This window comes from Pollicipes pollicipes, unplaced genomic scaffold, assembly GCF_011947565.3.
Source record: "Pollicipes pollicipes isolate AB1234 unplaced genomic scaffold, Ppol_2.1 Scaffold_4295;HRSCAF=5057_pilon_pilon_pilon, whole genome shotgun sequence".
Lineage (NCBI taxonomy): Eukaryota > Metazoa > Arthropoda > Thecostraca > Pollicipedomorpha > Pollicipedidae > Pollicipes > Pollicipes pollicipes.
The window spans coordinates 10,288,117-10,315,478 of NW_023596461.1; the positions used below are offsets into that span (position 1 = coordinate 10,288,117).

Below are 27,362 nucleotides of genomic sequence, written 5' to 3' on the forward strand. Positions count from 1 at the left end.
GTGTCGTCCAATCTCGTTCAGCCTTGAACACAGTCATTGCATTACACTAACAACTATGCCATTAGAAGCAAATTTCAAGCCTGTAAAAGCTCAATACTGGCGCCTGGATTAGCAACCACCTTGCCACAAATACAGCGGGTGTCTAGCTGCTTTGTCAAGGGGCGCAAAGACACGCTTTGTTATCTGACACCTGAACAGTGTTGTCAATTATATATAGACAGGCACGAAGGCCTGCCACTGATGGTCGATGCGTCGGTTAGGCTTCTACCCGAGCACGTACTGGTGCACACGAACACTATTAACTGGCACTATTAACTGGCACTGGGCGTCCATGAACACTATTAACTGGCACTGGGCGTCCATGAACACTATTAACTGGCACTGGGCGTCCATGAACACTATTAACTGGCACTGGGCGTCCATGAACACTATTATCTGGAACTGGGCGTCCATGAACACTATTATCTCGAACTGGGCGTCCATGTCCTGGGCAGGTTTGTTTTCCAGCTCAACCTGGCGCCGGTCTGTTCACAAATGGTCGCTGGGTGTTACCGCGGTGGTGCTAGGTGCACACTTGCTCCGTGTATCGCTGCGGTCGTCGCACAACAGTCACCTGCACAGAGACGGTGGCGTCGTCGAGGTTCAAGAACTACGGAGACTGTTACTGTGCTTGTATTTTACTTGGATACCGATCACCTGCACTGCGAAACTTCAGCTCGCTCGATACTGTTCCAGAAATGTCTGAGCCCGTCGGCTCCCAGCTGTCATTTGACCCACAAATACTGCCCACTCAATCGAGGTATGATTCAGCCCTCCAGCAAAATTACAGTCACCAACTTCCTGGACAGGTCGAGCGGCCGCCGACGCGCAGCGACTTCTCAGGATCGCGACAGCGTGACTCGGGGAGAAGGCTGCCATGGTCCGGGGGTGCGGGGCACGGTGGCGGCGGCGGGGGCAGTGAGGACCTTGGTCAGGAGACTGAAAGTCAAGGCTGGTCTGGTGACGCCGCCGCCGCCGCCGGGCCGCATCGATCGCCCTGCAGCGTGTGTGTGTGTGTGTGTGTGTGTGAGCGTGTGTGTGAGAGCGTCGCGTGTGGCCGGGCGGCGCGCGGCCTGCGCGGGCGGCCCGCGAGGAGCCGGCGCTGGCTGCTGCCGACTGCCAGTGGTACCTCTACCTCTGCCATGAGCGCCTGACGTCCGTGGGCAGGTGAGTGGCGGCAACCGACGAACAATGCTACACAGGATGTCTGGGACGAGGACGAGGCGTAAGTTTAGATGGTAAGATTTCAAACTGATGTCCTCGTCAGCAGTGTTATCATACGCTACTTTGTGTCCGCTTTTGATGTGTGAGTGTGAGTAGCGACAGCGGCAAAGCTTCCAAAGTGTGGATATTAAGTAAGGTTAGGATAAATGTCTCCACTCCACCATACTATTTATGCCCCTCGATGTGTCCACCGCCCTGTACGCTATTGCTCCCAGAGAGTAACTATGTTCCGCAATTAATGCTGCATCAACTGAGTGAGCACCGATGCTAGTTGTACGAGCTAGTCTTATTGGTAATGATGTAGATTCGCGTTGTCCAAATGATTTTCCTGTTATCTGTCGCTGCTTATCACGCTCTTTGCTTGGGGTAATGCTTCTTCGGTTTTTTGTTACGTAAATACCGTGTCTCGTGCGCATATTTTGAGACCTCGATGATAATCAGTAATAATGGTGACTTTTGATAGCAAGAAATGTCATTCTTCGGGAAATGTGAACCAAAGTCGCGCGGTACTTTACAGCAATGTTTGCGAATGTGGGTATTATTATAGCTGAATAACATGTCGGTGTACTTACCTTCATTGTGTCTGAGTAGTTACCGTGTTATAAATCAATATTTTTCCGAATCACTCGAAACTTTGTTACCGTCGACGTCGACATCGCCGCTCATAATGGACACTAGCTCACCATGGTCAATATGGACTTAGCGCCGTCCGTCCAAAGTTGCGCTAGCTTAAGGCAGACGCAAGGAGTTTTGATTCTATGCGACCGGCCGCCGTCGCAGCTGGCAGTGCCTGGCCGGCGCACGTGATGTTTGGAGCGCAGCATGCGAGCTGTTGACTCAGCTCCATTAGCAACCACGTGGTCTCTGTGTAAGCAAGCTGGCGGCCGCCGGCAACTATGGAAAGGGATTGCCCGCCGGGCGGTGGTAGTGTGCTGCGTGCCGGAGGGCAAGGCCCTCGTAAACACGACACGGGACCAAATGCAGCGATGTCGACTGGTTACGGGTCATGCACTGTCCCGCGTTTAACGACATGTTGTGATTGCCCATGAAGTCTTGTAAATAAACATTGTGAAGCGGCTGTGGTACTCACAAAGATGCCACGCGGGCCCCGATGTTTGATGTACTAAAATGCTTGCATGCCTCCTGCCTGATCAAGGTATTGCTTGAGACACAAATGGCCGGTGATGGTCTACATTTGGGGCGAAGAGCCACTCAGCTGAACATGTGCTGCTGACATGAAAATAAGGAAGACCATAGCAGTGAGCTCCGAGCCGGACCTTCCAACTTTTCCAACTCTCTTCAGACTGTTGGTTTGGATCTCAACCCATCGGTTCGTTACCTAGATCATCAGATCTAAGCGAGAAATCCGGGCGACGTCGCAGATGTGGTATCCACGTCGTTGCTGCATTAAGACTGGTGCATGTTTGGCACCATCTGTTTACAACTACCGGTGAAAAACCTTGCCCTTAAAAACCCCTGTGACATAACCCAGTGACGAATTCTGTACTGTCTGGTGACACATTCCGGTGACGAATCCTGTTTTCTCCGGTGACACATTATGGTGACGAATTTTATTCTGTCTGGTGACACATTCCGGTGACGAATCCTGTTTTGTCCGGTGACACATTATGGTGTCGAATCCTGCTTTGTCCGGTGACAGATTATGGTGACGAATTTTATCCTGTCTGGTGACACATTCCGGTAACCAATCCCATCCTGTCTGGTGACACATTCCGGTGACAAATCTTGTCCTGTCTGGTGACACATTCCGGTGACAAATCTTGTCTTGTCTGGTGACACATTCCGATGAAGAATGCTATCCTGTCTGGTGGCACATCCAGGTGGCAAATTTAGTCCTGGTTAGCGGCATATCCTGGTTTGTATGCGGTTTGTCACCTCCAGTGACCAAATAGTGGCGACGCCCCCGATCTGGGGCATAATATCATCGTTGTATGCAGAATGGTACGTGTTTCCCCGCTGTTCATGTGGTGGCCAGAGAGAAGCTGCTGTTAACCTGTACCCGGCCGGGGGTCTGAGACAACCGCGCCCGGCCAGGGGAAGCTGACTCCTTCTGGGATCTACAGCTTTCAGGCGCCGTGTGAGAAAAACAACGATGCTGTTTTAAACGTCTCGTCATGCTATGAAGAATGCACACAAAATATTTGACCTTAGGTCAAGTGTGAGGTCACCAGAAGTCACGAAACGTAAGAAACGATCGTTCAGATAGATCCAGTTATAGGCTATGCTATCATGTCAAGACGGACATTGAGGGCATAGAAATTAATGTTAAGACTGTAGGGAGTCAATTTCCACCATTTCTGTTGCCCCTCAAGGGTCAGGTCAGGTCGGGTGGTGGTTTAAAATGGGTCTACCAGTAGCCTACAAGAACAATACTTTTTCATAATTGCCTTCTAAGTATGTTTTATTGGGTGCAGCTGTGGGATAACAGTATCCCACACACAAAAACGCCATATTCGGCTGACCAAGAGTTTATCTGAGCTCAACTTTGTTCGAATTTATAAGCCATCGAAATAAACAGTCGAAAAGCTAACCTAGTCCATGTCACCAGTGTAATGTTTTTCTGTGGTCAGACATAGTGTTTTGTACATCCACAGATACTCAACATTGAATAGCTTTTGTTTGCATTATGCATACGCTTGACAATATATTTGTACCAAATTAAGAGCAGGCACGTTGATACATGAAATCATCTGTCACCAGCACGATAAAGAGGTGGTGACACCCATCGCCCCCGTTTATCTAGCCTCTCCGCTACTGGCAACATAGTTCATTGGCCTTGGATGACCTCACATGACCTCTCATGTCCTCGTGTGACCTATCGTAATGTCCTAATGCATTAGAATGATCTCAAAGCATGTTTTCAATGGGGTATTCGCATTCTGCGTCTAAAGTTATCTTATACAGTTGGCTGTTTTAAGCTCGGCATGTGCTTCGCAAAAGTTACCTGGTAGAGGTAGGTCAAGGGCCAAGGCCGTGGGCTCTGTGGTTATTTGATGGTTGTACCTGTGAATTGGTACTTTTTACCTCATATTCTAATGCCAAACTGCATAAAAATGCGTGCAAATTTGCATTATTTCTGAAAAATAGCAAAAGTCGACTTGACCTGAGGTCACTGATCTCGGCCGATTTAAAAAATCTGAAATATTCAAACTGTAGTTATTACCATGCCTTATTACGGAAGCAAGTTAAAATAATAACAAATAAACCACAAAAAACATTATGTCTGGTCAGATTAGTTTAGAGGTTGCCTCTTTGACCTGACTTAGGTCACTGATCTTGGCAGATCAAAACTTCAGGCTCACACGAATAATGGCAGATTGATTCATGAGCAGAAGTTAAAAGTTGTATTCTGCTGCGATTGTTTGTTTTGGACCCGTGCTCGAATAACCGTAGGGGGTAGGGGGTAGGGGGCGGGGTAAGTATTGGTCGACTTACCCCGCCCCCGGTTGGGGACATGTTGAAAGCGAGTTAGCGACTGCTTTCCCCCAATGTGCGGAAAAGGCAGCAGGGGAGCGTGGTAGTGGAAACATCAACTTTCGCTGGCGTCGATACACTATTGACGGCTTGACATTGTAGCATGTTTTTTCTGCTACTGTACCACACGGCCTTCTCTGGGAATTCCCCACCTGTGCCTGCTCATGCGCACGGGCTCGTCATGAAAGATATCGTGGCTGTCGCGGACAGAAGCGCAGGTCGCAATCTCTGGCCGCGTCGCAGCTGTTTCTTGGTCACCACTGGTAGACAGGGTTACAAAGTAGCCTGTGTTTTAAAAGAGCGCCGGAGATGGTGTTTTGGCTCCTTGCCTCTTGCCACTGCTGCAGGTTCTGAGGTCATATCGTTGGTGTTGCCTGTGGCTTAGTTGCGGCCATGATCCTGATGCTGCCGCACGTGCGCCGACAGGATGCCGAGGAAGCGGTCTGCGCTGATGCGGCCGCTGGTGGCGCTGGCAGCGCCCGGCACCTTCCTCTTCTGCAAGCTCTCCCAGCTGCAGGAGACAGCCAAGCGACGCGTCACCGAGCGTGAGCTCAAACAGCTCAACCATAAGATCGTGAGTGGGTGGCAGCGGGGGCGCTTCAAACGCGCAGCCACAGCCTGCGGTCCTGCAGCATCGTGCCGATAACGCCGGTCGCCGGAGGGAGCGACGGACGCCGAGCGAATGACGCGCTGGGGCGCTTCCAGGCGGGGCTTGTAAAAACTAAAGACATTATGCATGCAGACATGCTGCCAGACTAGTAACAACGCGTTGCAACGGTGCGATTTCTCTCGACCCGTATTTTTGGCACGCGTGGCATCTGTGGTGACAAATGTCGTTACATAACCATAAGCGATCCTTGTTATTGCTGGCGATCTCGCTGAGCGGTAGAGCACTGCTCTCCAATCAGCGAGTCCGGTCGATAGATGCCGGAGATAACGAGGTGGTGAACATCCGGGGGACCGGACAATTATCCCCCTCCCCCCTCCCCCCCCCCACGGACGAGTCAAGGACGGCCGCGCGCGCAGAAGGCCACAGTCCACGCCTCGCCACACTGCAGCCATATTGATACAGTTTTCGGATAAACACTGGAGGACTGAGTGCCCTATTAGAGTGTAGAATAACTGTCTGCAAACGATGACACGGCTCTCGAATGTGCCCACTCATCACATCACCCGGTGCTGCCAATGGGAGTGGGCGGCCCCGGCTTAGGCCCCAGTCGTGAAGCCCCGCCGGTTCCTGAGGTTGGGACGTAGCCACTGCATCACATTCTCGCGTCGTCCCAATCCCGCCTCGTTCCATTACCGCTTCCTCCTACTCCCGCGTCTTTACACTCCCCCGTTGCTCCACTCCGGTGTCCTCCCACTCCCGCGTCGTCCCGCTCCCGAGTCCTCCCACCCCGAGTCGCTCCACTTTCTTGGGCTCGTCCGCTCCACTGAGCCTCCTCAGCAGCGCGCGTCTCCCTTGTTAAAGTGACCCTTCATGAGTCACAGTCACAGCTTGCCAGGCTTTTGCGTGCATGGCATCTCATCATGGAGATCTCACCAGACGACCACGGTAGGTCACCACAGGATCCCATCATACGGCCACGGTAGGTCACCGCAGGATCTCATCAGACGGCCACGGTAAGTCATCGTAGGATCTCACCAGAAGGCCACGGTAGATCGTCATAGGATCTCACCAAACGGCCACGATAGGTCCTCGCAGGATCTCACCAGACGGCCACGCTAGGCCATCATGGGATCTCACCAGACGGCCACAGTAGATCGCTATGGGGTCTCACCAGACGGCCACGGCAGGTCACCGCAGGATCTCATCAGACGGCCAGGGTAGATCACTATGAGGTCTCACCAGACGGCCACGCTAGGTCACCATGGGATCTCACCAGACGGCCACGGTAGGTCATTGCGAGATCCCTCCAACGAAAGCGACAGATCATTGCAGTAGCCGGTTCAAACCTCTGAAACGCGGCTCTGAATCCTGGTAAGGAATTATGAGCTAGATTACTAGGAATGCCGGAGGTAAGCCCGTCTCTGTCGGGTCTGGTATAATCGGAAATCGACCAGATTAGGTTGAATGTCCTGCGATAACCCCTGCCTGCGCTCTCCCTTGTAACTGTCGGCTCACACCTGCGCCTATCGTGCTGCTGGACTCCATACGCCCGCTTCGACGTGCTCGTTAAGAGCGACACCCGACTGGCTGCAAGCCACGTCCGCATCGACCATTTCCGCCCGGCTCCTCACGGCAGGCGATTGGCTGGCTGGCCGGCGGCCGGCCGGGCCGCGTCGGGCCGCGCTGGGCGGCGCCCGGTGCTGCCGTCGCCGGGGAGGTGGCGGGCCTGATTGAGAGGCCTGCCCGGCTGACTGGCGGCCCGGGCCTGGCGCCGCCAGCTACCCGGGCCGGCATTTCACCGCGGCCGGGGCGCGCATCGATCGACCCCCGGCGGCTGCCGCGGCCCGGGCCCGCCGCCGGCCGCCAGCCCGCCCGCCCGCCTACACGCGGCTGATGGAGCTGGAGGCAGCGTTCAAGGCCAGGGTGAAGCGAAATCTGGCGGCTGTGCGATGCTGAGTCTTCGGCTGCTGCTGCCATGCTTGTGGTGTGGTAGCTACATTCAAAAGCTCGATGTGGCTGGCTCTCATCCGCCAAAATATACACATCCAAAGGTGTTTTACATGCTAAGTGTCGTAGAGAAGCTTGCATGTTATGCTGTATTTTACACGAGCTTACACCCTAATCGTACAGACTGCCTTTTCACTGACATGACTGTATCACTTGACTGAGCATTTGCGCTCGAGAAGACCTGAGACGACCCTGCGGCATACCGGCGCATTACGGTCGACGAGTGTGGGAGTCAAAACCGTGCGGGAGGTCATATCTTTTGTGGTGCAGGTCTGAACACTCACCCGTCGGTGATTAGGAAGACGCTACTTTCCTGCCGATAGGCATAAACGGTGCACTAAAACCACTCCAGGCCGCGTTCCCCATCTCCAATAACTGCATACAAGTTGCAACCTATGACGTTAGAGGTAAGTGCGTCACAACAGCTCCTTCGGCTTGATGATGGTCGCTTATGTGCGGCGTAGTTACTTGCGACATCATAGGTAGCATCTCAAGTAGTTACTTCGCCAATGGGGAACGCGGCCTTGGTCTCACCCTGACCCCACACTGACTGACTCGCCATGATCGGCGAAACCGTATTCCAATTCGCTCAAGGCTTTTTCCGTTTATTTGATGGTTGTTCAGTGATTTTTCCATCAGATTTGTTTGCTGGTACCATATGTATATGGCCATTTGCTAACTTAGGGGTGATCTCATGTATGCTGCAGGACGGACAGCAGGGTGGCTCTGATGAAGGGGGCAGGCGACTATATTCGCTGTTGCCTGGCGTCGGAGGGCTGTGTAGTGCGGCACAGTATACGCGCTAGGCGCTGGCCGGCCGGCGCCGCCACAAGGTTCGGTGGGTCATTCCTCGTCTAGCGATGCTAGCTGCTGTTATATTACCTGGCTGCGCAGGTCCACCGACTATTCTGGTCAAACTAAAACTTTCTACCAATGCAATGCTCAAAATAGGGTTGATCCTTTCGGATTATTCACGCCATTAACGACAACAGCCGAGAGCTGACTATAAGCATTTTTGGTGGCAAATTTGGCGAAGCTGGCGACAAACCAAATAGCCCTAAGAGTCTCACTCATACAAAAACTTGTCAAGTGTCTGACTTAATTACATTTTATATATATATATATATATATGTATGTGTATTTCATTTCATTTATCATATATGAAACATCGATGCAACCAAAGCACGCTTCATAAATTACGAAGAAAGGAATTCAGCAAACGGTACCGGCAGAATTACTACAGAGAAGGATATAAGCTGACACGAAAACTGGCACCTGCGGAGACCGCAAAATAGGTGACAAAAAATGGTCGCGTGCGGCCTTATCTTCACAGCCCTCGCTCAAGCTGTATCGATGTGGTGGGCGTAAGAACACCTGTGTGCAAACGTGCGGCAGCCGCACCGGCACCGGGCGGCGTCGCCTGCACCTGCATCAGCTATATGACGCATTTCGATGGCTCCTGGACAGCTCACTTTTATTATTGTCATATTTATGCAATTGCGTAGTTTACTGTGGACCACGCCGTCGAAACGGGAATGGATTGTGACCACGTGGGTAATTCACATTTCTGTGGTGACTCACACCATGCAGAAGGGTTCCTTTGTTCTGCCGAGCGAGCATCGATCTGTCGGCGCCGTTTCAGCAGTCACGTGACGTCAGACCACCGGCGGGAAGGCTTCTTTGGTGTGGTCACGTGATGCTGCCGCGGGCAGGTCTCTCTCTTCCATGCGTATTTCGGGACGTTATATTGGTCGTCATGTTTTGCCCATGCGTTTTCCGTGCTGTGGATGAGTGGCACTGCAAAAAAATGGTTTTCTGGGAGGGTGTTTTCTGCGTTGGTATTAGCATGCACGGCTTATATCGCATAATGTAACCTCCATTCTTGCTGCAAGTACAATTTAGCTCAATAGTGCATTTTCGCAATATTTATCCGAATGCTTTTCTGGTACTTCATTTTCGACATGCAACTTGTCTATGTAATATCCTAGGTTAAATGGTCAACTTCGAACAAGTACCAAGTATTCATGCCGCCAATTCCACCTATTCGACAATGACCAAATTCTACTCATGCCGCAATTATGATCTATCGCATGCATCGTACATCGCATTAAACTGCCCCTGTGCGGTAATCCTCCGAAACACGACTCTCCCGGCGGCGTGATCGGCCTTTGAACCTGATCAGCCTTTGAACCGGATCAGCCAGCGCGCGGCGGCGTGATTGGCCTTTGAACCTGATCAGCCAGCGCGCGGCGGCGTGATTGGCCTTTGAACCTGATCAGCCAGCGCGCGGCGGCGTGATTGGCCTTTGAACCGGATCACCAGCGCGCGGCGGCGTGATCGGCCTTTGAACCGGATCACCAGCGCGCGGCGGCGTGATCGGCCTTTGAGCCTGATCAGCCAGCGCGCGGCGGCGTGATCGGCCTTTGAGCCTGATCAGCCACCGCCCGAGACTGGCCTGGCTCCAATGCGCCGTGCTGCCAGCGCCCGGTGTCGACCTGTGCCGTCTTGATAACGACGGGCGCCGTTGGTGCGCCGCCGCCCCGTGTGTGAGCGATTACTCCTGGCCGCGGGACAGGCGGCAGGGCGGCTATTAGGGCCGCTCGGCGCCGGCTGTTTTTCCGCCGTTAGCCGCAATCGGACCGTCTCATCAGCGGTAATCCCGCGTCTCCGGGGAGTCGCCGCCCGCTGGCCCGCTAACGAGAGCGAGCGCCGCGTGACGTCACCGGCACCGCTGCCCGGCCCGGGGCGAGCCGGCGGCGCGTCCGCCTGCGGCGACCCGCCGGCGCGGGGCGTGTAATCCCGCCTCGGCCGTGTGACGACACCGAGCTACCCTGAGCGGCTCTCAGTGAGGGATGGTGGGGCGCCGGGGGGCTGGCGGGGATTTGGTGAGGGATGGTGGGGCTCCGGCCGGATGGCGGGGTCTCAGACCAGAGACGGCTGAGAGAGGAAGATGGGTGATGGCGTCAGATGACTTATGCGCTTGATGGTCCGGATGCCAGTGTGTCACGATGACTGTGATAATGATGATGACGTTTAGCGCTTAACGCTGCGGATAGCACAGGCTTGGCAGCCGACCCGCAACAATGTACATTCATGCTGTGAGGTTGCCAGGCTGCGTGATCCAAAGTCTCAGAGATGTCACCCGGCCAGTGTTTGACGTGCGGTACTCGGTCTGACGCCCCGCGTCTCCAGCCCCCTCCCCTCCCCCAAAGATGTTTCGACATCACTCCTCAAAGAAGCAGCTAACTTCATGGACGGTTTGTTGCAGGACAAGCTGCTGCTGAAGCTGGACGAGTCAGAGACGGAGCCAGCCACATCACGAGATGAGGAGGTAGGTCATGAGACGGTTTCCCTCCACCCTGACTCCTGCGGGCGGCTCGCCGAGCCATTAATCGGTCGTGAAGATATTTTGTGGGCCAGAAGTATTTACAAAATATTGTAGCATGCATCTTTGGGGATCACGTTCGTAGATGCATCAATATGAATTTTAAAAACCCGCTATGCCAAAGAAGTGTTGCGAGAGAGAGAGGGGAAGGAAGAAAGAGAGAAAGGAGAAAGAAAGGGATAGAAAGAGGGAGAGAGTGAGAGCTGGAAGGGAGAGAGGGTGAGAGAGGGAGAGAAAGAGAGAGAGGGGAGAGAAGGAGAGAGAGAGAGAGAGAGAGAGAGAGAGAGAGAGAGAGAGAGAGAGAGAGAGAGAGAGGAGAGAGAGAGAGAGAGAGAGAGAGAGAGAGAGAGAGAGAGAGAGAGAGAGAGAGAGAGAGAGAGAGAGAGAGAGAGAGAGAGAGAGAGAGAGAAAGTGGGAGAAAGAAAGAATAGAGACAGAGAGAGTGAGAGAGTCCTCTTTACTCGGGCCGGCCATGAGTCCATTCTCCACCAAAAGACTCACCATGTCTGACGGCCAACAGCAATGTCATGAGTCCGCATACAAGCGAGGTTGTTTTGCATGATTCCAGAGGTCTCCGCTGGCCGTATTTATGAGTATGAGAAGAGTAATATCTGTCTGTGTCCACGTGACACGACAGCGATGAATATCGCATGGTAAGAGTTACAAACACGTCACGTCGCAGCAACTTTTGGACCTAACTCATACATCTGCCAGACATCCGGCTGCCATAGTTTACTGGAGGGGTCTGGGCAGCGTGCTCACGAACAGATGTACGAGCAGAGAACATTCTCATGGATTCTGCGCTAACCATGCTCTGTCGCTTGAGGAAGAAAATGTGTACAGATGCACTAGATGCTTGCATGCATACACTTTATGTCCAGAAAGGACGGTTCTTGTCATGCGACCGGAGAACCTTCGCGCAAATGCTTTGTACAGTATATTAAGTACGCCTTCTCAAGACGTGGAGACATGCATGCCTGATCAGCATAACAGACGTAACCCGCTCTGCCAGGCAGGCTTAAGAGGCGCTTGTCAACCAACCTTGTGATGAATGATGGCATTTTGCATGTGTGCATTGCCAAATGTCTTCCATGGACAGCCATGGGCAGCTCTTTCCAGCATCCTTGCGGTTTCATTTCGAAACACTACTTGTTGGTACGGTGTGTGTGTGGGGAACGGGGGGGGGGGGGTGAGGGGTTGTAAGTGGGCCATTGCTCATTTACCTTTGTAGCAGTCTAATCTCCCTCCCCATGGTGACGCTGGGAAACGGTTGACTTCGAAATGGGACTTGGATTCCCTTTTCTTGGTGCGTTTCCTTACCCCTGTTCCGAAATAGACGAAATTGTTTAGTTCTTGAAGTTTCATTCTCTGCGGACCGCATTTCCAGTCTAAGCATGGATTGATAATATTCTGCTCCATTATTTTGCTGCTACCATTTAATTCTTGATGTGTGATGAGTCGAAAGCTGAACTGGTCGTCGAGCTTCAGTAATAAGTCGCTTATACGTAAGTATGTGATGTAGGTAAACTGACCATCATATTGTCTGCTCGTCTCACTCCCAAATTCATTCACTGATGAAAAACACATTTTACGATCAGAGGCCAGTGTGAAGGTGAGATCAGACAGGAAATAAATAATAGTTCTTTGCGAAATCAGTCTCTGAGACCAATTTCATCGAATGGCGTCATGAGGTGAGTACATTCGAAAGTGGGCTGGACGCGGCGCATCGACGCCCTCACGTCCGTTCCAAGATCCGGACGGTGTTTTCCATTTGGTGCTCTGCCGTGTCGGTGATGCTGTCCAGAGGACCTGACAGAGCCCTGTAGCCTGTACTCAGTCAGCAGGAGCGCCGTCTGAGCACCAGCACGCAGCACTATCTAAAACATCACTGAACATGGCCGCCATGTGCTCAGCGGCCGGGTTATTTGGTGCTGGAACAAGTGACTGGCGGCGCAGTATCGAGCCCCTGCCGTCGGCCGCATGCTGTTCCGCATGACTGACGTGCGAAGCCCGCCGCTCTGAACGCGGCTGGGCGAAGTGACATGATGAAGAAGAGGTAGCTGCCGCTAGATTGATATTGTCATCTTACAATGGGTGCCATAATGCAGTACAGGGCGCTCCATCCTCATTAATCGTCATCAGACGGAAACCCGATGAGAGAACGAGCACCTGTGGGAGGCCCGGACGTGAGAAGCTCTTACTTAATGTTACATCTGGGGCTATGCATGGGCTTTGGTGTATCACGCACATATGATTTTGAAGAAGAGGTTTTCCCACTCACTATGCAAAACAACCATCCCATTTTCGCGGTTGCATTTGACTTGATCAACTGATTTGGGAAGACGTCGCAGAGTGCACAAACTCTCCTTACAGTGTATCTTTCCTAGCTGGACTGTGTCGGCCGCCACCCGAACATATCGGTCCGATCGCCACGGGCTCGTAGCTACTTAAAGACGTTGACCTGGTAACCGTGAAACGTTGTAATGATGTTAACGCATGCGACTGAACAAGACTTCCCAATTTGACTGAGTAATCTTCGTCATTCACTCCTTTCGTAAACGGACAGGAGGACAGTGGGAGCCTTCGCTCAGATTCACATCCCTGCGCAATAGCTTTAAATATATCAGCTCCAGCCGGGACACTAAAGACGGCGAGTCCATCCAGTACAAGTGGGTGAGCGAGGGACGGCACTTGTGTGCGGCACCTCATATCCACATCAGCACGGCAGTCGAAACATCAAGTGGAATATGTCATTCCGGACGCTGCGAACCACAGAAAAGACACGGCCAAGTACACGTCTTTATTCCATTTTGCAAACATCATTTTTGACATTACTTTTGTATTACGCTAATCCAAGGGTGGGTGGCTTTTTCTTATCGCACGTGCCGCGCGCTCAGGCACTTCTGAAGGGACCAACCACCGGGTCTGCATGGCGACGGGGTGCTGGGTGTGTAGTGCCTGCGTGCGTCTTGGTGTCCATATTTCAGCCGCCAGCAGGTCACACTCGATTCAGCCGAGGTGTTCCGCGAGATTATGCTTTTCTTAAAGGCTTAATCGCCTTTGTTTTTGTTTATTCAAGAGCGCATCCGCCGTTTTACGCCCTAAATCAGTGACAAGAGTGTATGGGCGCACAAGCATTCAAGTTTCGAATGCTGTTAAGGATCTACAAACTGCAAACACAAAATCGGCGTAAATGTTGAAAGTGTGTGCGTTTTTGCTGTCTCGGGAGACAGAGTCGGCACAGTAAAAAACACGAGCATGTCACCCCCAAAGTGTTTCTCTGCTAGTCAGTGGCATAGAAGGGGGGCCATGTCGCGCTGGAGTCCCCCCTCTCTGGGCCGGACCGGGAATGTGTTCAGGCGAGGCTGTGGTCGAGCTGGACATATGTCCAGGCGGGGCTGCGGCCTGACCGGAGATATGTCCAGACGGGGCTGCGATCGGGCTGGACATGTGTCCAGACGGGGCCGTGGTCGGGCCGGACATATGTCCAGACGGGGCTGCGGTCGGGCCGGACATGTGTCCGGACGGGGCTGTGGTCGGGCCGGACATGTGTCCAGGCGGGGCTGTGGTTGGACTGGACATGTGTCCAGACGGTCCTGGGGTCGGGCCGGCCGCTCGTGGTGGCGAGATGGTGCGCCGCAGGTCGAGGACGGCTCTGAGTGGTGTGGCCACACATGCCGAACACTCATCAGGCTTGACCACCGTCAAGTGGAAGCGAGACAAAGGAGAGAGGGAAGCACACTCCTTAGGCGAAGGGAGAGAGCGCTTTGGCTTCCATTAGCTAGATCAGGTACAGTTGGTGTGGCCAACATTTCTGTTGTTGATTCTGAGATTGGCTGGGAAGTTAAGACCTAAACTAGCCAGATAAGCATATTCACGATCATTCGTTGTTTCTCGCAAGTTCTGCTTCTAGAATGCCGCTCTGCGAATGCGCCAGCAACAGATCGGCGCCTCCCAGTAGGCAGGGTGGGCGCGGCGAGCGGGGTATTTGCCTGGGTGGCTGTCTACCACGTCGTCGGACGACCAGCGACGTGATGTAATGTTCAAGAGGAGGTCACAGTCATGAAATGATCGGATATGGTCGGGTGTGATCGACTGCAGGAGGCCCAAGTGGCAACAGGCCCTCGCCTTGATCGATTGGAGGCCCCGACCCGGGACAGTAGGCGCATTACAGGAGATAAGTCAGATGGTCTCAAGCTACGGTACAGCAGGCAGCCTTGTCCTAGCATGAGGCCTCACTCACTTCCACGTATGGCTAGGATGCTTGCCGAATGTCGGGTGGATACTAAGGGCACTGCATAGTGTTGCAGCTTGGGCTTCTTTCAGCCCTGATGTATCCAATTCACACTACTTTCGCAATCATCAAAACAGTAGACTATATTGAGACCTAACATTGTCTGAAACTCTTCCGCGGCTCAAAAGTAAAGTGTCGGAAAATGCCAGCCGGTGGGTAGCGTGTGTCTACAAGTGATCACAAATATGTAGCGGCTGAATACGGGCACAGTGCCATGGGTGGCGGGTAGATCGGGTGGGTGAGGGAAATCTTACCCATGACGGCTTCTTCAAGGTAGAGGCCATTCATGAGAACTGGCCAATTCCCTGTCCGTAGCCCGCCCCTATATTCAGCACACTACATCGACATTAAACGCGGGTTGAACCTGTGGAGTGAAATCAGTGTGATATTTCTCTGTTTTGCATCTGTTTTGGATTATATCGCCTGTGTGAGCAAACAGAAAACAAATTTACGCCACTTCAGGTGTGACGTTCTCCAGCCAGCCTGGAGGTCCTCTGCACAGATCATGAACTGACCTTACGAACCTCATGCACCTTATCGATGTGACGCATCCTTGCTGGTGAGCCCGGTCCAGCGCGGTAGAGCTGACCTTATGAACTGACCTTATGAACTGACCTTATGAACCTCATGCATCTTATCGATGCGACGCATCATTACTGGTGAGCCCGGTTCAGCACGGTAGAGCGGTGTAAATACAAATCTAGTAAATCCGTGACGAATGGTTCATCAACAGCTAAGGCCCCGAATCTAAGAGCAGAACAAAAACGTCAGCTGAAGCGGAGTATGGGCAGCTCATCGGAGCGTTCTGGTCGCGACCTGAGGTGTGTTTAAATGTGCATGGTTGAGAACCGAAAACATCCAAGTGGGCCTCATCAAGCGCAGACCCTCTCAGGTGCCTCTGCAGGCCTGCCTATCCACAGGAAGACATCATTGAAATGATGATGTCAAAATCATAAACATGACGTTCGAAAAGCTGCATCGGCTCGTTTTACAAGTTGTTGCCGTGATCATTCGGTAGAGGTATGTGAGCTGACCATGCTGACGTGTTTCAGTGCGTCGTCTGCATCAGCGCCAAGGCCACCATGCAGACGTTCCCATGCGGTCACTGCGTGGTGTGCCGCAAGTGCTTCATCAAGACCATCCAGATGACGGTCACGCAGCGTGCTCTGCCGCTCAGGTCAGCCTCGGGCCGGCTTCAAAGGGGTGTCTGGTCAGCCTCGGGTCGGCTTCAGCAAGGGGTGTCTGGTCAGCCTCGGGCCGGATTCATAGGGGTATCTGGTCAGCCTCGGGCCTGGCTTCATAGGGGTGTCTGGTCAGTCACGGGCCTGCTCCATAGGGGTGTCTGGTCAGCCTCGGGGCCTGCTCCATAGGGGTGTCTGGTCAGCCACGGGCTGGCTTCAGGGGAGGGGTGTCTGGTCGGCCCAGGGCCGGCTGCAGGGGGAGAGGGGGGGGGGGACTTAATCAAGTCACCTTACGGTTTGACCCTGGCCGGTGTTCGGAACCATGCACGAGTAAGCCCCTAGCGTCAAGCCCGCCCAGTGTATGGGTCGGACTGCAGTGAGTGACTGGTGTAGCGTCTGGCCGGTGCTTCGTTTCGACTCAAGCCCGGTTGGCACATGAGTGCTTCGACAAGATCTGTATCACCACACTGTGTCACTCGTGGGCAAGGCGTCATGGGTTAGAACTGTGTTCCTCTCCGACTTAAAGAAAGATTAAGCGCTTTCTCTGGTTTGTGCGGGACAAGATCAGTAGATGTTTAATACATGTACTCACCGCTTTGTGCTTACTTATATGCGCTCCAAGTATGCCTAGTTTAGTATTATATGCTTGCATAGGTCTTCAGGGGAGGAGCTTCCCACCCAGCTCGATACCCCCTCCCCAACATGGGTTCCTGTTGTTCCAACTTTCAGGAGAAGATGGATGAAATCCTGGGGAATTCCGTTTGCTGGATTATTTTGGGTAAGGTTACGTTATTTTCCGCTTCTTCAGCCACCCAACTTATTTTGCGATATCATACCCCGGTGGATTCTAATCGCCAAACTATTTCCGTAATGCAACTAATTGCCACTTATGTCGGATTTATACGGCAGTTTGCACATTAGCGTCGAAAGGCACCAGTGAGCATCCGTTAGAGCCGGGGAGGTGCGCCATCTGCGGATGACGCAGGTGCGCGCATCGCCGCAGCTTCAGCCGGACCTGGCTGGTGGGTCAGGTGTCGTGCGTGGGGCGGAGCGACTCATGCCCAGAGCACGCTACCACCCGGCCGGGTGACCGGCCCACCACCTGCTCTCCCCTCCGCTCCCCTCCCCCTGCCCTGAGTGCCCAATTTGTCTCTCTGCGGACCGGTGGTTATTGGTTGGGGGTCGAGATCGATTTGACACGTTGGTCGGCGAGAGGCGAGCCCGACACAGATCTCGTCACAGTCCCAGCCTCTTGGCTGCAAGGAATCCCGACCTGTACAGTGTATACACAGCACCGCCCAACCTCTCCCGAGCTAATCCTAACCTTGTATGCTTATGGGAGTTTTGGCGCCTTCCTCACTGTATCCCGAGCGCGTCCCCGACGTAATCCAGATCTTGGTGCCTGGGCAGTTCATGTCCCTGACCCGTGATGACAGCCACTGCCCGGTCCTGAGACAGCGACAGCCAGCTCAGTACAGTCGCAGTAGCCCCTGTTCCATTTACCATCCTAACGCACAATATCAATGTGGAAAGTGTCACTAGTGTCAGCAGTAGTGTCATTAGTGTCAACATTACTCACACGTACAGATGTGCTCTTCAAATGCAGGTGAACGCCTTGCTGTACAAATGTGCTATTGTATGCGACCAGAGACGTACACAAAGGAGTGTCACACAGGCCCGCACCACTCACTCGGTAAATGTGAGTCCCCGGGAAGAAACGCGAAGAAAGAACGTTCGAAAAGCGTCTCGTTTTATGCTTATCTCTCTAAGCAGCACAGACGTGACATGAGGAGTTCCCAAGAAAAAAGACAGTATGATGGCCTGCGTGTATGTAGCGACCGGTTCCCAAGTGGCCTTGTGGGAATTTTTTGTCGAGGTCCCCTTCCAGACCATGCTCCTCCTTGCAAAAGTGCTGTGCGTGTGTGCGCTGCGTACAGGTCAGCATTGGCGCCAGCTATACGCTCTTGGCGTCACCTGCAAATAAGCTGTGCTACGCCCCTCCGCGGTGCAGAAGAGATTGCAACACTCTCCGGTGATGTCGCTCAGCTGACTGTCATCGCCGGCAGGTGCGTGCTGTGTCGGGAGCGTGTCAGTCGGCTGAAACAAACCTTCCATTGCTCATACGACATGCGCCTGCCGCTCTCCGCCTCCCAGTACTCGATGACGGCGTCGGTGTCGTCATCGCCCGACTGGGACCTACCCTCGTCGTCGTCGCTGTACTCAGTGTCCTCTGGGTGTTCAGGTGAGCTCGCCGACGCGAGCCCCTCCCTCGACCTGACGCGCGCGTCCGCGACGTCTTCGGCGCTCGCTCCTGGTCGCTGCGTGTACGGCCTCACGCCGGTGGGCACGTGCTCTTCGCGTCTGGCGGGGCTCGGCCGGCGGCGGTCACCGAACCGCGCCTGGCGCCCGACACGCGATCGTTAACCACCTTGCACGCCACCCCGCCGCACCTGTGTGCTCTCCAGAGTCCGCCCGACTAGTACAGCCTCAGCGATTCAACAAGGCGCCAAGGCGTGTTTGTAGTTCGGGAACCCTGACATAGGCAACCGTTTAAGCTAGTGGGAATGTGTTTATGATAATGTCGTCAAGAAAGGAAATAAATGTGCATGACTGTTTTATATGCAAGTGAGCAGCAAAGGAGGGTGGAGCAGTAATACGGTGAGCTTCCCAAAGCGTTGCGGCTCTTCCCTCTTCACTACCACAAAATATCGTGGTTGGCGTGTGGGTACAGCTCTGGCCCGCCACCGGAGAGCACCACCTGTGACGGCTGGTGTGTGGCGGTGACGTCCGGGTCAGCCGTAACGGCCGGTGTGTGACGGTGACATCCTGGTCAGCCGTAACGGCCGGTGTGTGACTGTGACGTCCGGCTCACATGTGACGGCCGGTGTGTGACGGTGGCGTCCGGGTCATCTGTGTCGGCCGGTGTGTGACGGTGATGTCTGGCCCAGCCGTAACGGCCGGTGTGTGGCGGTGACGTCCGGGTCAGCCGTAACGGCCGGTGTGTGACGGTGACGTGCGGCTCAGCTGTGACGACCGGTTGTGACGGTGATGTCCGGCTCACCTGTGATGACCGGTTGTGACGATGACGTCCGGCTCACCTGTGACGGCTGGTGTGTGACGGTGATGTCTGGCTCACCTGTGACGGCCGGTTGTGACGGTGACGTCCGGCTCAGCTGTGACGGCTGGTGTGTGACGGTGACGTCCGGCTCACCTGTGACGGCCGGTTGTGACGGTGACGTCCGGCTCACCTGTGACGGCCGGTTGTGACGGTGACGTCCGGCTCACCTGTGACGACTGGCTGTGACGGTGACGTCCGGGTCACCTGTGACGACCGATTGTGACGGTAACGTCCGGCTCAGCTGTGACGACTGGTTGTGACGGTGACGTCCGGCCTACCTGTGACGACTGGTTGTGACGGTGACGTCCGGCTCACCTGTGACGACTGGTTGTGACGGTGACGTCCGGCTCACCTGTGACGACTGGTTGTGACGGTGACGTCCGGCTCAGCTGTGACGACTGGTGTGTGACGGTGACGTCCGGCTCCCCTGTGACGGCCGGTGTGTGACGGTAACGTCCGGGTCATCTGTGTCGGCCGATGTGTGACGGTGACGTCCGGCTCACCTGTGACGGCCGGTGTGTGACGGTGACGTCCGGCTCCCCTGTGACGGCCGGTGTGTGACGGTGACGCCGACTCAGCCGTGACGAGCGGTGTGTGACGGTGACGTTGGGCTCAGGTGTGTCGGCCGCCAGCCACGCCAGCCACCTCAGCAAGTCTTCCTTCCGCTCGGCGGTCAGCTCAGCCTCCGGCAAGAAGCGCGTTACTTTCGCCGTGACGCCGCTCCTGCACCAGCCGCCGCCCACTGGTCAGCTTTCCGCCGTGAGTGATGACCCCAGCCGACGGTTGACCTTGACCCAAGCCGACGGTTGACCTCGACACCGGGTCACGGAAGGGTGGCACGTCCCGACTCGGGTGGTAATACACGGTAAGCCCACACTACAGTTGGCGGGCGGCAGCATGTACCCGGTACGAGCTGGCAGTTCGTACAAAGTCATGATGCCAGCGAACAGATGTTGTCAACGGGCGGCCAGCAGCAAGGTTACCAGGCCAGGCTAGGTCATGTCAGGAACGCATCTCAAAAGAGTTTTGAGTTAAGTTTACGATCCGTCCAGGTCTGGGGTACTGTGATACTACAAGGGCTCTCTGACGGGATGGTTGGAAGTTTTACCGGGCTGTGGGAATATACAACTTCTGTTGTTTCTTTCCAGCCAGCGCGCAAAGAACCAATGAAAACTTTTCGGGAAACGGTTTACTCCCAGCCCTCCCCATCTCCGTACGTCAACCCCCCCCCCCCCCCCCCGCCCAACCTCCCCCCTGGTTTCCGCGGCTCTGCTCTTGGATTATAGGATTGGTGACCCGCGATGTAAAGCGGCCTTATCCTGGGTCAGAGCGCTGAGATCGCTTGTGCCTGTGCTCTCAAACAAGCCCTTCAGACGGTGTGCATCACGCTGGAGGTGCTTCGAGAAAAGGGTCATGAAAGCGCTTTATCGTCTTCGGCGCTAGTTGGTCCCGTGTTGTCCCCGTCTGGGGCCGTTCATAAGACATCATCGCCGGCGATCCTGCCGCGCCGCGGGAGGCGACCTCAGCGCCAGTCCGCCGCAGCTTCAGCGCCGGCGCCTGTGCCCCTCCTCGCGGAGTAAGCCCGGTGGGAGGCCGAAGGGATCATTGCTGACTACTGCGGCCCTTCGCAGGGGGCGACCTCGGCAGCCGTCCAGTCTTCGCGCACCATGCTCCGCGACCAGGCGGCGGTGGCGGCGGCGGAGCAGGCCGCCAGAAGGCTGGACAGCCGCAGCAAGGTGAGTGGACCAGCACCCGGGCTGCCGCTGCCACCGCCGTCCAGCACCCACGCGACCGCCAAGCGGCGCTCAGCTCTGCTGATTAGCCTGAAATGATTTTCTGGCGCCCCCACGAAATCCCATGACTCATGGACAGTTGTAGGTACAGGGGTTTCTCATCCTGTTCCTGTTTTCCTGTTTTCTAATAGGCTGCTCAGGACGTGATGTGGCTGTAATTAATTCGCATTTAGTTTGCGAGAACTTCTGTTCCTTCGCTGAATTTGTAGTAGTACTCTTTCCTGCTAGTTACAATTTAGTTTCGTTGAATTTCATCCTACTTATTACAATAACTACGAATTATAGAAATTGTAATTAGTAGGACGAAACTTGCCGCTCCTGCTACGTCTGTTAGGTACCTAAAATCTCTGCTAGATTTGATCAAAAACGATTTTTCAAAAACGAAAACGAAAAAACACTTACCGTTAAGTTGGAGCCTACCATATGCGTACGCAACGATGCTGTTTGTACACTTAAGACACTGATTAGCATGTTTCTGTTTGAAGATCTACATGACTTGGCAACCTGACGTATCCCTGGTCTGGAGTGATCCATTGCGTCCCAAAAGGCGAGTCCTTTTTTATTAAAGAATGGTCCAGTAAACTAGCTTGGTATTCGTTTGAAAATAACTGCTTTCAGTTTTTGTCAATTTTCGCATATGAGTAAATTCGGTCTTCATGACATGCCCTCATGAGGGGATATTGGAGGGCTGGGACCGAAATAACAATGTGATACACTTCGTAAAAGTTAAGAGATTCGTGTCAATATTAAAGGAGCTTCTGGGAAAGATTTGCGTCAATTTTCAACCCGGTTTCTGGCTCAGCGTGCCAAAATTCGATGACAGTTCGCGCACTGTCCAAACATATCATCCACAAACCGAAAGGGTTTCCAGCAACCCGCATGCCGAGTGACCGACTTGAACTCTGACAGACTACGTGGGTGGTGATCGATACTTCATGTCAAACTGAGGCCGGTGAGGTTTATTTCAAACAACGATGCAGGCATGCTCTGCGCGGCGCTTGCTCGCTGAACCTCGCTGAGAGCGACCTCTTGGACACGATGCCGCACTGAAAGACGAGATATTTGGTAACATTAATGATTATGATAGATGAGATCCTAATACAAGAACTTCGCCACGTGATCAGTGCTGCATCCTTTGCTCTGAGTTGGAAGGTTTAAAGTGCCTTTTGGTCTGCTTCAAACGGGCTGCAGGTATAATTAGTTATTGGAAAGGACGCTGAGTGTGTTTGGTGATGCTTTACGGCAGCTGAGTAGCATAATCCCTTAAAACCATTAGCACCACGGGGCCCGAATTCTTTGCATTCCAACTTCGAGTCTTGGAAGGCGGCATGGAGGCAAACTTGACGGCATCCAAGCCAGGCTCAGTCTATTGGATCTGAATGCCCCGCATCGGAAAATGCGCTGATCATTCTAGCAAAGCACAGCACACGATCACTCACTTAGCCCGCGCGGTCGGTCGGTCGGTCGGTCGGTTCTAACCCAACGAGTTCGTCCGCGTGGTGAAGACAAAAGCCCTGCATTAACAAGCGGCTGCACCTCATGAGCGACGCCTCGATCCGCCGCCGAGACGGGGGTCCGGCCGGCTCGCCGCACTAACGCGCCAGGCGCAGCCACTGTGCCGGAGCGCTCCGACTGCCGTCGGGACGGAGGCCCGGCCTCGGCGGGCGCTGCGGCGGAGCCCGATACGTCAGAGCGGAGGCGGGCGTGGCGGCTCGGCCAGCAGCCGACATGACGCCCTGTTAGCCGGACCGGCCGCCGAAGAGCGCACAGACAGACTGGCAGCGACCTCGGCGCGCAGAAAAAAACGCGGCGCCTCTCTGCGAGCCTCTATCCCCGTCGTGTCGATCCTGCGTAATGGATACCTCCACATCGTTCGAACCAAGTAATCAGCGGTCGGCATTGATCGGTAAACACAGGGTATCTAACAATCATCGGAAAATATTGTTATTAACACACCCGATGGTGTTGCCCTCGTGATTTGAAGTGATTTGTGCCCGTGCTACGTCGTCAGTGTTTCGTAGTATGCCTACTGCACGTCAGAGATCGAGTATTCGCTTGGCGAAAAGCGAGAAACGCGAATTCTCCCTTGCGGACGCCTGCAGTTGTTGAGTGCGGCCTTTGGTGAGCTGTCTTTTCTGGCCTGTCATCCTGACAGTTGACTGACACTTGGTGCGACAGCGATACGACATTGACGGCGACCATTATGAACTAAACGGCTCAACGTTGACCAGCACCAGCTGCCACTGTGTCAGTTACCACCGGCAACCGGTGACAGCTGACACAGGTGACCAGCGACAGCTGGCCAATGTGACAGTGACGAGCAATCTTGACAGATGATCGATGTGACGCATATAGATGTTATAGATCGCGAGCGTCATGCTGATACTCTATGCTGGCAGATAGCCAACGTGATGTTGACGTTCGCAGGCAATCGGTGTGGCGCTTGTGTCGACAGATGATCAGTGTGGCACCGATGTTGTCAGGTGACCAGTGTGGTTGCGGTGTTGACAGGTTACCAGAGTGATACCGATTGAGACAGGTGGTCAGTGGGATACAGATGTTGACAAGGGCAAATTTCATGCCGGTGTTGACAGGTCACCAATGTGATGCATGCCGGTGTTGACAGGTGACCATGTGTTGACAGGTGACCAGTGCGATGTCGATGTTGACAGGTGACCAGTGTGATGCCAGTGTCGACAGGTGGCCAGTGTGATGCCGGTGTTGGCAGGTGACCAGTATGATGCCGGTGTTCGCAGGTGACCGGTACGATGCCGGTGTTGACAGGTGACAAATGTGATGCCGGTGTTGACAGGTGACCAGTGTGATGCTGACGGACCGGCGCCTTCCGCCCATAAAGGAGTCACAGCGTGAGCCGTCTCCGCAGTCTTCCAGACGTCCCAGCTCCCCGTCGCCCTCGTCTCGGTCGGCGCCGGTCAGGTGAGCGCGGTCAGCAGGCTCAGTGTCAGAACGCAGGGGTAGCAGAATAAACAATGCTGAAAGGTGGTGGCAGTGAAACAGAAAGGTGGTGGCAGTGGCGGTGAGATGCAATGGGAAGGGGAAGTACTGTTCAGTTGCGCGGTGGAGCTGTGGAACTGGGAAATTGAAAATCAGTTCATTGGTGCCATCTGCCTGGCGACGAGAAGAACGTGTGGATGCCTGCAAATTTATAGACCTCGGTGAATGCTGGCAGCGCCACATGTAATGCCCAACGCTCCTGAGCATCAAAGCTTGCATTGGTCAAAAAGTTTGCACCGACGTCATGTTCGTTCATGGCTGCAACACACGGAGCAGCAGGCATACGACGAGAGTATGTCAACATGAGGAAGCAGAGAGTCCAGTAACGTTATAAAATGTCACAAAGCTGGCGGCGTGCTCGAAGCTGACGCTGGCCGTTCTGCCTCCTTTTCATCTCAAACACTAATGATATGTCAGCGAAATTTTCCTGACATCAATTAGCCCGGTGGATTAACCTGACGGGTGGCCTAATGGATAATCACGCGAGCTAATACGCTGTCTCGGAATTTTGGTCGCGCGACTGCCTTATTCCGAGAGTCAGCAGTTCCGGCTTGCCGATGTCCACTCGGAGAGGCCCGTGATGGAGTCGGGACGGGCCGCGGCCGATCCGAGAGAGCTTCAGCCCAGTGGGCACGGGGAACCACCCCGGTGCCGGCCACTTAAACCGAACGGTCCCGTTGCTACTGACCACTTCCCCATTGTTTGACCGGCTCTATATCTCCGGGTAGTCGAGCGAACGACGGCGGCGGCGGCCAGCTGCTCCGCCCAGATGGAAATGTCAGCCGTCCTACCTCCGGGCGGGGTCGAATGGGCCAGAGAAAATGGCGACCGCGCGACGTCTCGGCCCTGCGGCGATAAAGGCCACAGTCGCAGACGGTCAGGTCGGATGTGATAGCACGGCGATCTCCCCGGTGGACTGAAAAACCATTCTTGACGATACCCTGCTTCCATCAGTTTATCCGAGCGGCGCGTAACAAGCCTATGGACGTTTGCTTTCCCGGACGTGGTACCTGGGGTCGGGGATTGCTGTGGTAGTGGCACGTGCTGGATTATATAATGCCACAGGGGTCAACATCGTTACTGACACACACACACACATTAGGTCTCTCAGGCTTTAGGGCTGCGTTGGCAGAAGCTCTTATTTGCAACCTTGACTATGGTTCTATGTGCGTATGTAGGACTACGTTGATCCGTTAAAAAGATACATTCACTGTGTTCGGTTGCGAGAATGGTGCCCCTGCCCCAAAATATGGGCAGGGTGGGTGAGACGGTTTGTAACAAAAAACGAGCAAAACACAGGTGTGCTTCATCCAGATGGATCGCACAAGTACGCTGTGACAAACCATGGGAGTAGTTATAACATCGTCTTCTTACCCTCGGTATGCAAGGAGATCGGACGACAATCTTAGTACTGTTCTCTCTATTTTATGCGACAGTGTAACCGACAATCATCAACATATACAACATACGTATGTACACGCCAACTGCGCGGCAGGGAGATGGTTACATCTCCTTACGTCAACCCTTAGCATATCCCGAACAAAGTCGAGATGGCCTCCAGGAGGTGACACCAGCCTTCACCAAGTGCGTCAGTACACCGAACAGGCCAGCGACTGGGGGAACTGCCGCGGAAACCGCCGGTGCCGTGCGCTAGTGTCGCAGGGCACGTGTGTGTGGTGTTGGGGCTTCATGACGCGTTCAGCTGCTGCCGGCGCTTGCCTCTCACCCTGGCAGGAAGAGCGGGCACCGCAGGGAATCGAGCCCCTGCTCTGGTTCCCCAGGCTGACTGAGTCAGATTTCTTCTGGTTTCCTAGACTCGCAGCTTAACCGCTACACTATCGGCACCCGCTGAGGCAGGGCACGACGGCTGCGTTGGGCCCCGGGCGGTGGCGGTATCTTCACCTTGTCCCCAGCCGGGGCCCGTGGCCCGAGCCAATCGGCTCTTGAACGGCGATCTCCAGCTTGACGACCGTCTGAGAGCGGGCCCGTGGAGAGCGGTCGTTTGTGTTGTCGCTACGCTGGCGCGGACGACTCTGCTGAGACGGAGGCCACCTTCGGCTCCGCTGTCGACGACCGCTGCCACCCGAGAGGCCGGCTCCGGCTCGAACACGCGGCGTGCGCCAATCTCATTTGCTTAAAAGCATTCCACGCGACACGGTTATCGCTTCCGTACGGAGCAAACTGATAGCTGACACTCCCGCACGGAGCAAGCCGACATTTACTGATTTCTGTCGTACGACATGGTAAGTGCAATTACGCCGCGTACCTGTTTTGGGCAACGTTACATGCCAAAGTAGACCTTTTTGTGTAGTTTTGTCACACTCTTGATTTCGCTCGTGCTTGCCACGCGTGCGCCGTGCGACGCCGCCTGAGCACACCGCCCGCCGTAATTGTTTTTCCGTTGCCGCGCGGTCTAGATGCAAGAGTAATGCAGGCACGGGTCTCGGCCGTGCCGCGCGTCGCGGGGGACGGCCACCCCGGGGGACGCACGTCTAATATACCCGTGTTCGTCGACAGGTCAATAAAGCCGGCGACGTCGGCGGTGCGGCGTCTGGTGCCGGGGCGGCTGGGCGGGCCGCGCCGCCGCGCCCCCATCGCCGACGGCGAGACGGACCGGCTCCTGCCGGCCGAGGCCACCAGCCAGCCCTGAGGCGGCGCTCACCGCCCAGCAATAACGCGGCAGTCGCTTCTGCAGCGCGGCGGGTCTGGTAGGATAGGCTGTTGTCGGCGGTAGGCCGGGTAGCGTAGCGGCGCGCCTGGGCCGGTCAGATATACCTATACATATATCGTGCTCAAGGCTGACGGAGGGCGGCCGGCGCCCCGTGCTCGCCGCAGGGCCGGCCGGGTCAGCGGCGCGCGGCCCGGGTCACGACAGTCCTCAGTGCTCGCCGCTCTGGCGTCGCGGCCAGGAGGGCTCCGTCGCCGCCCGCAGGCAGATCTCGCGGCGGTGACGTCAGGGAGGAGCGCGTGCGGCGAGCGCCGCCGGCCCGGCCGCCAGCGTGCACACGGGCTGGGCCGAAGGTGCGGCGACGGCGGCGGGCGCCGGGAGCGGCGCGGGCCCGACTGTGGGCGGGACGAGCTCGAGCGGCGATCAGTCGTCAGGGAGGAGTACGTGCGGCGAGCGCCGGCGGCCCGACCGCCAGCGGGAGGCGTGCACACGAGCTGGGCCGGAGGTGCGGCGACGGCGGCGGGCGCCGGGAG

General features: G+C 54.9%; 1 protein-coding gene across 1 annotated transcript; it reads left to right on the forward strand.

Annotated features, from left to right (window-relative positions):
- Positions 1-1,131: 1,131 nt before the first annotated feature.
- Positions 1,132-26,836, forward strand: LOC119096692 (uncharacterized). The gene is made up of 10 exons (XM_037219587.1): positions 1,132-1,206; positions 5,185-5,332; positions 10,644-10,706; positions 16,107-16,231; positions 18,302-18,477; positions 19,970-20,112; positions 20,985-21,089; positions 23,959-24,083; positions 26,679-26,703; positions 26,831-26,836. The coding sequence occupies exons 2-10, from the start codon at positions 5,186-5,188 to the stop codon at positions 26,834-26,836; spliced, it is 915 nt and encodes a 304-aa protein (XP_037075482.1). The 5' UTR covers positions 1,132-1,206; position 5,185.
- The last annotated feature ends 526 nt before the right edge of the window (positions 26,837-27,362 follow it).